Below are 13,179 nucleotides of genomic sequence, written 5' to 3' on the forward strand. Positions count from 1 at the left end.
GCTGGAAAGGCTTGACTGACTCAGGTCTCCCATTACACCTTGAATTTTTAAAACCTCGGCAGCCAGAGGAAAGAGGGTATAGACAGGAAGTGAGGAAATAGCTGAAATGTGGGGTGGGGGGGAAGCTTTCTTAGGTTATTCTCTGAATAAACTAATACTAAACGGCGAACAGTCGTGTAGAAAATCATCAAATGTCTTTAATCTCCAAACAGTGCATGCAGTGTTACAGAAAACAAGAGAGACTAACAAGTCCTAAGGATCTTCATCTCTAATACTATTTAAAGAGGAATACTATCACTTTCCAAAAAAGCCATGAAATAGGAGGGATGCAAACATCCCAGAAAACTGGAGCTAAAGGGGAATGAGACTTACATGAAAACGAATCATCAATACATAAAGTCAGATACTGGAGTAGGAAATGGCAACCCACTCCAGTATCCTTGCCTGGAAAACTCCACGCACAGAGGCACCTGGAGGGCCACAGTCCACGGGGCCGCAAGGAGACGGACAAGACTGAGCACACAGTTAGATATTTCACACCTGTCAATTCACTACATTTGCATAACAATCCTATGAGATAGGTATTATCATCCCCAGCAGTGGTTTTGACTTGGAAAATACAGTTCAAGGACCTTAACAAAGACATTTGCTATTAATGTTATTTAATGCCAAAGAGATAAATTCAGGGCTGCTTCTACAGCTACCCCAGAAATGGCATTAGCTACTATTGCAGCCCCAGAAGTCAGTAATCTTGGAATGATGAATCCAAAAATAAAACTACATGCTCATAACATTTTATGACAAGATAGTTTCTACCATGTTGATTACAGTTGCATCTGCAAATTGAAGAAAGAAAGCACAGTCATGACCTCAGAAGATCTCCTGGAGGCGGGCATGGCAGCCCAGTCCAGTATTCTTGCCTGGAGAATCCCATGGACAGAGGCGCCTACTGGGCTATACAGTCCCTGGGGTTGTAGAGTCAGACCTGACTGAGGAACTAACACTTTAAGTCTTCCCAAGTGGCACAGTGGTAAAGAATCCACCTGCCAGTGCAGAAGGCGCAAGAGACGCAGGTTCGATCCCTGAGTGGGGAAGATCCCCTGGAGGCGGGCATAGCAACGCACTCCAGTATTCTTGCCTGGAGAATCCCATGGACAGAGGAGCCTGGTGGGCTACAGTCCCCAGGGTGGCAAAGAGTTGGACACGACTGAGCACGCACGCATAGGCATACTGAGCTGATCAGAGCCGCATCTGTTAGTCGAAGAAAGAGAGCTCAGTTCTGACCTCAGACAGGAACTTGGTTGGATACGACCCTTCTTGAGGGATACTGAGAAACAGTTTGTTTTGTGGGCAAGTCACTGACAGAAGAGATGCACCTGCCGTGCATGGGGCTGGGAGCAGTGCACAGGTGGACATCTAAACAAATCACAGTAACAGAAAGAAGCTTCATTTGACTTTTGTTTCCCTTTTCTCGGGGAAGAAGGGCCTTTGTGTGGCTGCCAAAAATCTGACTGTCCATCCTCCTCCCCCTGGCTCCCTCCCACCCCCATCTCAGTTCATTAACAACCTTCTGGTTCAAGGCGCCAGATTGTGTCATTCTTTCCTGCTCGCACGCCAGGCCTGTGCTGCCAGCACCACAGCGCTTCTAGAGTTCTGAGCAAATTATGGGAGAGATTAAAAGCACTGGTGAATTTTTTAAAATAATTTTTTATTTCTTCATTTTTGGCTGTGCTAGGTGCTTGCTGCTGTGTGAGTTTTGTCTAGTTGTGACGAGCAGGGGCCACTCTCAAGTTGGGGTGCGAGGGCTGCTCACCGGGGAGGCCTCTCTTGTCGCAGAGCACGGGCTCTGGGTGCCCGGGCTTCAGCAGCTGCGGCACGTGGGCTCGGCAGCTGCAGCTCCTGGGGCTCGAGAGCGCGGGCTCAGTACTCGTGGTGGCACGGGCTTAGCTGCTCCGTGGCAGGTGGGATCTTCCCGGCCGAGGGATCCAACCAGTGTTGGAATCTGGCGGGCCAGATTCTTTACCACTGAGCCAGGAGGGAAGCCCTGATTAATTTAAATAGTTCTACTGCTGATTAGATAAAGATTCTTAACTTCTGATTAGCAACAGCACTATGGACACGTCACCTCAGATTTGTGTGTGTCCACTTGATTGCCAGAGGAGAACTCGGAATGATCAGAGAGAGAAGGGATATCAGGGCTTGGACTGGGCCAAGTAAAGGTTCTTTCTATTACTTATAGATTAAAATAAACCAAGTAATTTCTCTAAGGGGAGACATTTCAGTGTGGAGAATTACACCTAACATTTATACTAGCTAGCTATAAGAGCAGCTCCCATGAAAACAGAAATAATATCACTGGGTCTTGAGAATACTTCAGCCAAGGATGGAGTTCCTTCATTTCCTCTTATTGAACGGTTTCATGACAGCTAAGTTCTTCTTAACTTGTAGCAGGGAGTGGGTGGGGAAGTAAGGTCTATCCTGACAGGGAGAATCTGGGCCCAATTATTACTTCCATAACCTTTGACTCTGACTTCTGAATGAGTCGGGGGACCGGTGGGCTGTGAAATGGCTTCCTCAGTCGCCAGGTCAAGTGCCGCCGGATGGTTTCCTGTACTCAAAACACGAGGGGCCTGAAGAAGAAAGATGGATGCTAAGCAAATAAGCAGCTTCTTACATCCTCAGTGAACCTGGATTTTTAAGCTTCAAAAAACTTTCAAACCCGCTACTATGTTTCCTTGGCATCCTTCTTCTACAAGATGCTTCTGGTAATATAGAAAAGAACCAGAATCCTCTATGGATTTCATAAGTGATGGCTTAACAGAAATGCCTGGGCCAGGATCAGTGAGGGCAGGATTGCTTCAGCTATGGCAAAATCTATTCCAGGCAACCCTCTGAGAATGCAGATGGTGACAGTGAAAAGTGGATAATTTTTTGCTACAGTATGTCAACTGCAGCTAAGAACTGAACTGTGGAAAAAAGATGGGGATGAGGGGCAGGCCAGGACAAGCATTACCCCTGGTGAAGACGCCTGTGATATGATTAGTCACCATTACTTCACCATGCTACACTGTGGCTCAACTTTACAACAGTAAGTTGGGAGAATGTGGAGCAGAAATGGCCCAGAGAAGTCTCGGGTCTGCTCCTCACTCAGAGCTATGAGCCTGAAAATCAGCGAGGTCCTAGTTGTCCTCATGTGCTTCTCAACGCTCCAGACCTGCTCCTCTGTTACCATAGGCACAGGAAGAGCCCAAACACGACTTAAATGCTGGGCGGTGGATAATCCTACAAAACCTGCCAACTTTAGAACTGAAAGTTTACGCCCTGATCGTTCTAGATTACTGAGGAGAGAAGTGGGTCATCTTTCATAGGGCTTACAGCACCTGTTTAAAAAAGAAAAAGTAATACATACTTTATAACCATGGATTGTTTTCATTAGAGTTACATTTTAAATGATTTAAGAATATGCACTATTGGAATCTCCTTTCCTTCAAGAGTAAATTAATGAAACTCACATTTCATGGACTTATTCTAACTAAAACAATAAAAAAAGGAATTTGATGCTGGCACCTTTTACTACTAAAGTATATAAAAAAGCATGCAAGTTCCCAACTGAATTCTGATGATTAATATGTATCAGAATGGAATTAATAATTTTTTCTAAAATTGATAAAAACTTCCATCTCTATATTTAAACTATATAAATATAAAGTATATATTAGATAACACTAATTATTTTATTGTTCTTACTTATTATATACGAGCAGTGCCCATGAGAAAGGTCAATTACCTGTAAGGCAGATTTCTATGACTACTGCCTGTTAAAGGTATTCCACTCTGAGAAGCAGCAAATAAAATTAGTCAAATTTTCTTTTCTGGACAAAGAAAGCCTAGGTAATAAAGGTGGACAAAAGCAAGGTAAGTCACCTGAGCTGAAGTGACTTATCAGCTCTTGAATGAGGAGCCAATCATTCTATAATTTGAACCTTCAAATGATGTTTGATAAACTATCAATTGATAAATTATCAATAATAACTTGATAAGCCTTCAAATGCCATCCCCTCCAAGGGGCCTTCCTGGCCATTCTATACATCACATTATCCTAGATACTTCCTTGTTGTTTATCTTGTTACAGTTATCAGTTGTGTAACCTGGGGAATGTTACTTTTGTGTGCCTGAATTTCCTAATGTATAAGATGAAGATAATACTAGTACTCCACCTCGTAGTATTTTTGAGAATTAAATGACATAATACATGTTACAGGCTTGGAACAATGCCCAGAACATAGCAAGTATTTATCTACTATTAGCTATTGTTGTCATCATCAGTTTACTTGTTTACTGACTATCTCTCACTAAACCTCCAGGTCCAGGAGGGCAATTATTAACATCTTATTTGTCTTGTTCACCACTCTTCTGCATTACCAAATACACACAGGCACTAGTAGTGCTCAAAAATAATCACTGCATGGATGAATTCATGAAGAAATGTTGTCATAGAGTCTCACATATCCTTAAGATAAACCTCCATCAATGACGGTAATCTGTATATATGCTTGTAACCAAAGAAGTCATCATGAAAACTTCCCTAGGAAGCTAAAATCATCATTTAAAAAAAAATAAAAACAAGACACTTGATCATAAAAAAGAGCCCTCCTGGGCCCACCAACCAAGGCCACAGAGTACCATTCTTTTCTATATTAGTATGTGGGGGTCAAGCTCCCTGATGCCACAGGCTGTAACTACCAATTTAGCCTGTGAAGAATGGTTCCCAATCACGACAGGAGCTCTCAGATTTCAGCCTGTTTTTCTCTCATCATTATTTTCCAGTGTCTTAAAAAACCACATTCCCCATTTTATCTTTGCCACAGGAGCCTGGTCACACTCTGCTGCGGTTTCTGCTGCAGCTCCTCTACTCTGGCCTCTTTTTCTTGGACGTACTTCTTCAAAGGTCCTGACCCAGTGCTGACACTTGGCTATTCTTAGAGTGGCACCTCTAAATGTCAATTCCTTTTACCTTCCACTGGTTGAAGACAACATTCAGAGGTAGAGGTTGCACACAGCATAAAAGAAAATCCGCTGGGATCTGGTATCCTTCTTTCAAGAGTGTCCAGAGGAATCTGATCTGAAGAGCTCACAGTCTTACACACACACACAGAGTACAGCTTAGCCACTCATGTTTACAGCTCATCCAGACTTGCTGGAACAATCACGGATTTGTTGGAAAACACCAGCCACCAGGGAGTGACAGCACAGGTAAGAGGGCAAGCTAAGCCACAGAAGAAAACCGGCAGAAAAACCTTCCAAAAACTATTTCCAAGAGCAATCTCTATCATTCTTTAAAGGTAAATTATCCACCACTTATTGTAGGAAAATATCAACGTCTGAACTTGAGACTGAGAGATGGAAGTGCACACTTAACATATTTTTTAAGAGATTTATGTATTTAATTTTTTGGCTGTGGCGGGTCTTCATTGCTGTGTGTGGGCTTTCTCTAGTTGCAGCTCGCGGGCTTCAGAGAACTGGCTTAGTAGTTTTTGTGCACGGGTTTAGCTGCTCTGTGGCATGTGAGATCTTCCCCGACCAGGGATCAAACTGGTGTCCCTTGCATTCCAAGGAGGCTTCTTAGCCACTGGACCACCAGGGAAGCCCAACACACTTTTAAAAAACTTATGTTTCCTATTGTTTAGAGACAGCTCCAATCTATCCCCTCCAACAGGCCAATGTTAAACATTTAAATGGCAATGCATTGAGGTCACCAGACAAAGCTGTGTGATAACCTGTGTGAAGTATAATTCATAAGGGAAACCTCAAAGAATTTAGAAATCATAGCAAGTTCAGTTCAGTCGCTCAGTCGTGTCTGACTCTTTGCGACCCCATGAATTGCAGCACGCCAGGCCTCCCTGTCCATCACCAACTCCTGGAGTCTACCCAAACCCATGCCCATCGAGTTGGTGATGCCATCCAGCCATCTCATCCTCTGTCATTCCCTTCTCCTCCTGGCCCCAATCCCTCCAGGGGATTTGGGGCCCTCCCCAATCAGGGTCTTTTCCAATGAGCCAACTCTTCACATGAGGTGGCCAAAGTACTGGAGTTTCAGCTTCAGCATCAATCCTTCCAATGAACACCCAGGACTGATCTTCTTTAGGATGGACTGGTTGGATCTCCCTTGAACTCTCAACAGTCTTTGCCAACACCATAGTTCAAAAGCATCAATTTTTTGGTGCTCAGCTTTCTTCACAGTCCAACTCTCACATCCATACATGACCACTGGAAAAACCATAGCCTTGACTAGACGGACCTTTGTTGGCAAAGTAATGTCTCTGCTTTTTAATCTGCTATCTAGGTTGGTCATAACTTTCCTTCCAAGGAGTAAGCGTCTTTTAATTTCATGGCTGCAATCACCATCTGCAGTGATTTTGGAGCCCCCCAAAATTAAGTCTGACACTGTTTCCACTGTCTCCCCATCTATTTCCAATGTCTCCCCATCTATTTCCCATCATAGCAAGAAGAGACCTCAAGTTATTATCTGGTTAGGCCTCCAGCAACATTAGGCATTAGAGCGACTTGGAGACAGTAGAGAACAGTGGCTTTTTAATACCGCAGGTGACGCTTGGTTCCTAATTCCGTAGCTCATGAACTGAAAGAAGCTATTTTAACCTTTCTGAGCCTCAGTTTCCTCATTTATAAAACAGAGATAATAATACTACCTACTTCAAAGAATTATAGCTACTGAAATATAGGATGAGTTTAATAAAAACACTGTTTATTATAATATATAACTCACATCATTTTAATTAGCATGTTAGACTTTATTATGCCCACTTTACAGATGAGGCAGCTGAGAGCCCAGAAACTTTGAGAAACTGGCTCAAGATTACAGAGTGCGGACTTAAAGGACAGCAGCTCTTCTTCCCAGGGCTCAGTTCTTTCACTTCACTGTGCGTGGGTGTGCTTAGCTGCTCAGTTCTGCCTGACTCTTGGCGACCCCATGGACTGGAGCCCACCAGGCTCCTCTGTCCGTGGGCTATTCCAGGAAGAATACTGGAGTGGGTTGCCATTTCCTCCTCCAGGGGATCTTCCCGACCCAGCGATCAAACCCGTGTCTCCTGCATAGCAGGCAGATTCTTCACCCACTAAGCCATCTGAGGAGCCTTTCACTTTATTATGCTTCTACAAATCAATACAAAACTGAGGCCTGTGAAAGAAGGATTTTCACTAGATAAGTTAAGTTTACAATCAAAGGCAAGTCAAGAGCTTCTACCTTGCAGGTCTCCTTGCCTACCAAATACCACTTCCCACTTAATCATCCATCTTCCAAGTTTTTTTTTTTTTCTAAAGGATTTTGGAGCTTTGATGCTGGCTTACTTCTCAAAATAACTTGCCTCAGGCCAATATAGTTGTCTTAGAGTTATAGAAATGTCAAGTATGTGCCATTCATATATATTATATAATTTTTAGTTTTCTGAGGACAAGAAACTGCTCGCTTGGTAACTAGATTTCTATCAGCCCTGTGGAAAATCTGAAGACTCTTTTTTTCCCCAACAGTGTACTGCTAGATAAAAGCTATAGTCAATAGCATTTGGAAATAGTTATAAGCCTTATTAGAGTTCAGAATTAGTTACACAGACTAGTGGGTTCACTTTTGGAACCCATGCCACATGGTACATCCATGGTATACAGCTTCTTCTTTATTTTTCGGCTGGACTGCAGAGCAAGTGGGATCTTAGTTCCCCGGCAAGGATATAACCCAGACCCCCTGCAGTCAAAGTGAGGAGTCCTAACCACCAGACCACCAGGGAATTATGGTCTACAGCTTCTTAAATGGCAGGATATAGAACTTTATAAAAAACAATCAACAAAAAAGAAAAAAGAACAAGAGCTAGTCCTTATTCATAATAAGATCGAGAGTAAAGAGTAGATAGAAATGTTTGCTGTTTAGTCATTAAGTCGTGTCTGACTCTTTTGCAACCCTGTGGACTGTAACCCACCAGGCTCCTCTTCATGGAATTCTCCAGGCAAGAATACTGGAGTGACTTGCCATTTCCTACTCCAGGGGATCTTCCTGACCCAGGGATTGAACCTGTGTCTCCTGCATTGGCAGGTGGATTCTTTATCACTGAGCCACCAGATAGGTAGTATTCAATAACTTAAAATATATATACAGCTATAGATTCAACAAATATTTACCTAACATCTATCATATACTAGGCATAATGCGTGCCAGGCATTGGGAACACAGAGACGAAGAAGAAATGATGTCTAGCCTCAAGGAACCAGCATAGTAGGGAAAAGATGTAAAGGAGATGGGGGAGGGAGAATAGAGTAAAGTGAAACAGGCCAGGAAGAAGCACTGCCCCCAGGAGAATCATATTTCACTTGGCAAGGAGGCTCAAGGGTGCTGGTACAGATTAAATGGCCTAGAAACTTGACCCCTAGGCTTGTCAGTTCTGTAAAAGCAAGCAAGGCTATTTGATCTCAGTCTTTGTTCCCAGCCCACTTCATCTGCTTCAGCCCATACCACGAGAACAAGGAAGATGCCTTGCTCTACTTCATCCTCTTTTAGACGACTGGGAGAAGACAAGGAACCAGTTCTGATCCTGGAAAGCCTGTTTTTCCCAGGAACTTGAAATTCCAACCCATAAAAAATCTAGATTTTATTTGCAAGACTTATAGCTCAGCAAAAGAGTGAGGGTGAGTCAAGAATTTCCCTAACAGCAACCCAAGTTTAAGCCATTAGAGGAGATGTCTAATCTTCAAGGAACCTCTGGAGAATAGAAAGGAAAAAAAACTATTTTCAAGAATAGACCTGAGCTCATGATTCACCTTAGAATAGGATAGCCTGTAAGAGCTATTCTTCCTTTCTTAAAATGCTTACAATGAACCAGAAAAAAAGGGAAAAGAATACAAATATGATTGTATAAATATGTGATGGCAATTTGGTAATAAAAATAATTTTTAAAATTTCTTTAACATAGCCTTTCATGAAGACCAAGGTATTTTAAACTGATTATCTCATTCAGCCTAAAAGCAGTTTTGTGATATCAAAAAGAAAGAAATAGGTAAGAGAGTTTAAGAGGTAAATTCTGGTGGCAAAACAAAAAAAATGGCTTATGGGTATGAAGTGTACAGTGAGGAGAATGTGGTCAGTAACTAATATCTAAAATTGAAAAAAAAACTAATATCTTTGTATAGTGAACTATCATAATTAGACTTGTTGCAGTAATCAGTATCAAATGTAAAAGAAATATCAAATCACTATGCTGTGTAACAGGAACTAAGAGTGTTCTAGGTCTATAATTCAAAACCAAACTCAGTTTGGGATGGACGTGTACACACTGCTATATTTAAAATGGATAACCAACAAGGACCTAATGTATAGCACATGAAACTGGTCAATGTTGTGTGGTAGCCTGGATGGTAGGGAGCTTGGGGGAGAATAGATACATGTATACGTGTGGCTGAGTCCCTTTGCTGTGAACCTGAAACCATCACAACACTGGTAACTGGCTATACTCCAACACAAAATAAAAGGTTTTTTAAAAAAACAAACAGAAATAGAGATCAGATTTGGGGTGATCAGAGGTGGGGAGGGATAGGAGGAATTGGATAAAGGTAATCAAAACTTCCAGTTATAAGATAAACAAGTACTGGGGATATAATAATGTGTGTTCCATATGAAAATTTCATATGTTACATATGAAAATTGTTGAGAGGAAATCCTAAGAGTTCTCATCAAGAGAAAAAAGTTTTTTTCTATTTCTTTAATTATCTATCTAAGATGATAGATGTTCATCTGAATTTATGGTGATAATCACTTCATGATGTATGTAAATCAAATCACTATGCTATGCATCTTAAACTTATACAATGCTGTCTATCAATTATATCTCAATAAAACTTGAAGAAAACCATTTTCTATGAATTAAAAAGTGAATAATCATCTTGACTTTTACACACTCCAAACATACTTTATAAAGGAACATATATTATAAAGATATAATCTATGAAAGATCTCCTGTCTCTAGAAATAATCTTAAATTCTTAAGTGATGGATACAGCATCCTCTGGAAGGAAAACTGCAGAGGAATATCATCCTAAACATTTCCATGGAAAAAAGCCAGCCAAGAAAAACACAGGCTAACGGGACAAAGACTAAAGGAAATCAGAGTGAATATTCTGAATAATGGGAAAAGTTAAAAATTATAAGAGGAACCTAAAAAAAAAAAAGAATGTAAAAGATCAAACAGGGCTTCCCAGGGGGCTCAGTGGTGAATTATCCTGCCAAGCAGGAGATGGGGATTTGATCCCTGGGTCGGGAAGATCCCCTGGAGGAGGAAAATGGCCACCCACTCTAGTATTCTTGCCTGGAGAATCCCATGGACAGAGCAGCCAGAGGGGCTACAGTCCATGGGTTGCAAAGAGCTGGACACGACTTATTGACTGGACAGCAACAGCAGCAATAGATCAAACAAGCAGTTGTTGAGCTTCTAGAGTTGTGACTACTCACGAGACTTAGCATTAGACAAAACTGGCTGCGCCAAACACACGTTCCCAAACATGTTTGGGCAGCCCTCAGCTCCGCCACCGAAGCAGCGCGCACTGCCACTGCTCCATCACCGCGGCCCTGCTCTCCTTTTCACGGGTCTTGGCTGCTTCCAAAAGCCTCTTCTGGACCTGCCCCACAGGCAAAGCACTCAGTACTTACTATTCTGTGAAGAATCTGGCAATGCCATATTGGCTAATATCTTCCTTGTTCTCTAGCAGCTGGCAGACTGCATCCTCCACGTATGTGAGGACATGTCGCTGAGCTACAGAAAAAAAAGAGAGAGAGAGAGAGGGAGAAAGTGAGAGGGAGATAAAAAAAAAAAGTCCTCCAAACCCCAGTAAGCCATGAAAGTCAATCAAGGCGCTGGCTCTGCTCTAGGAAGTGGACTGCAATAGGTAAACCAGCTCATGGCCCTAGCTGAGCTATAGTCTCAATGGGTAGAGAGGGAGATGCTGTAGAAGACCTGCTGCCGTTTGATTGGCTGTTAGTATTAATATCAACCATTCTCTTTTTATTTCAGTGATAAGGGTGAGGAGCTTTAGCACCATTTAGCAGATACACCTGGGAATTCCTTCTTCCCACCTCCTTCCACTTCTGCATGGCTCAGAAATTTGTCCTAGGGAGTAACGATTCTATGCCTGATTGCAAGGAAAACGCAATTCTTCCACTAAAAAAAATTAAAAGTCACTGAAAAAGTTTAAGGACCATGAAGATTTCAGTAAAGATGTTAAAAGTTATTAATCTTGGTAAATAATAAGACCATGAAATCTGGGTGGCCTGATTTATCAGAAACCATGTTTCCCACATTTGTTGTGACTAGCAGATGTGTGACTTCATCATGGGCTTGTAGTAAAGGGTGTGATGAGTACTAGAATCAGACAGACCTGGGTTGGAACCATGACTCTGAGAGCATAATCTTGGATAGTTATTTAATCTGCACCTGTTTTCTTCTTTATCAAGTGTGGAAAGAAACATAATTTTATGTATTTATTTTTAAATTGAAATATAGTTGATTTACAATGTTGTGTTAGTTCCTGGTGTATAGGAAAATGATTCAGTTATATATACATTTGTTCTTTTTCATATTCTTTTCCATTATAGTTATTACAAAAGCTTGAATATAGTTTCCTGTGCTATATAGTAGAATCCTATTTATCTATTTTATACATAGTAGTTTGTATCTGCTAATCCCCCGCTCCTAATTTATCCCTCCATGCCTTCCCTGTTGGTAACCATAAATTTGTTACCTATGTCTGTGCGTCTGTTTCTGTTTTGTAAATAAAGTTCATTTGCATCATATTTTAGATGCCACATATAAGTAATGAAAGAAACAGAATTTAATTCTTTCTCTAAACATGGCTAATCAACTTAATGTGAATAGCCTGAGACACCCTATTAAAATACAGATTCATAACCTGGCACTATCTCAGACTTAGTGATCTTAAAATTCTAATTGGAGCCCAGTAATTTTAACATGTACCCTTGAAGTTGCTTACGTATCCTGAAGTTTAACAATCACTGGTTAAGAACTTGGGCTTTGGAGTTCTGAGAGACCTGAGTTCTCTCCTCAGCCCTACCAAATTCCTAGCTGTGCGACCTTGGGCAAATTAGTCTGCAAGCCTATATCCTCGCTGTAAAATGTGGATAATAACATCATCACTATTCTTAAACCACAATGCCTGGTTTTCTTGATAATATGTCTCATTAAAAGTCGATCTCAAAGGGCTATTGGAGGTCTGCTTCAGTAATACAGCAGAGCTTCTAATAGCAGGTGCTCACCAGACGCTTGTTCCCCTTCCCTGAGTCTTGTCTTTAGCTATAACAGTGGTATCCTGGCACACTTCACATGTAAACCTCCAATTCAGTATTTCCATTTACCATCCAATTTTTTTCTTTTTCAAAAGCAAAACAAACAAAACAATTTTCATCTGGGGCAGTAAGAACAAAAAACCCCAAAGTAACAAATATCCTGCCACAAAACAGTTCCACAAAGTTGCTACCAAGATGAACACTTGCCTCTTTCCTATTTTCATCCCTCAGGGAAATATGAGGGAATTACCTAAAGTTTGTAAAATTAGATACTTAAAAAAACAAACAAACAAACAAAAAAAAACATTCCTAAAGTCCTGGTAGTTTCGTGAGACTTGTAAAGCAAATAAGTTCATCTACCCAAGATGTACTTAAGACAGTCTTTGTTTGACAGTGGTTACCTAAAGTTTCACCATGTTGACACCAGCCTAAAGTCTGGATGAATGACATGTTTACATTCCATGACTTACTCTCTCGATATGAGTGCTTCCCAAAGTTAACAACTATCAGCTACTGCAAACATTCTCCAACTCCGACCCCACAAAAAGATGTGAAAACAAAACCCGTGCTTCATCAACAGTTCATCCAACTGGAAAACTATTTCACTAAGAAATCGCCAAAACTGACAGCGAAGTCGTGAGATAATACATGAGAATGTCTTGGGACTTCCCTGGTGGTCCAGTGGTTAGGATTCAGTGCTTCCACTACCATTAGCCCTGGGTTCAATCCCTGGTTGAGGAACTAAGGTCCTGCAAGTCTCACGGCACAACAACAACAACAGACAATTCTGGCATTAATTGTTTTATAATTAAGTATATATGAAA

The 13,179-nt window shown here is 41.4% G+C and overlaps 1 protein-coding gene across 2 annotated transcripts in view; it reads right to left on the reverse strand.

The window, feature by feature from the left end:
• The window catches only part of CSTPP1 (centriolar satellite-associated tubulin polyglutamylase complex regulator 1), a 205,163-nt gene that overhangs the window by 142,397 nt on the left and 49,587 nt on the right, over positions 1-13,179 (reverse strand). For both annotated transcript variants that reach the window (XM_070473076.1, XM_070473075.1), the window contains exon 2: positions 10,706-10,808. In XM_070473076.1, coding sequence (XP_070329177.1) covers positions 10,706-10,808 — 103 coding nt within the window. The remainder of the gene's footprint in view (positions 1-10,705; positions 10,809-13,179) is intronic.

This window comes from Odocoileus virginianus, chromosome 10, assembly GCF_023699985.2.
Source record: "Odocoileus virginianus isolate 20LAN1187 ecotype Illinois chromosome 10, Ovbor_1.2, whole genome shotgun sequence".
NCBI classification, from domain to species: Eukaryota; Metazoa; Chordata; class Mammalia; order Artiodactyla; family Cervidae; genus Odocoileus; species Odocoileus virginianus.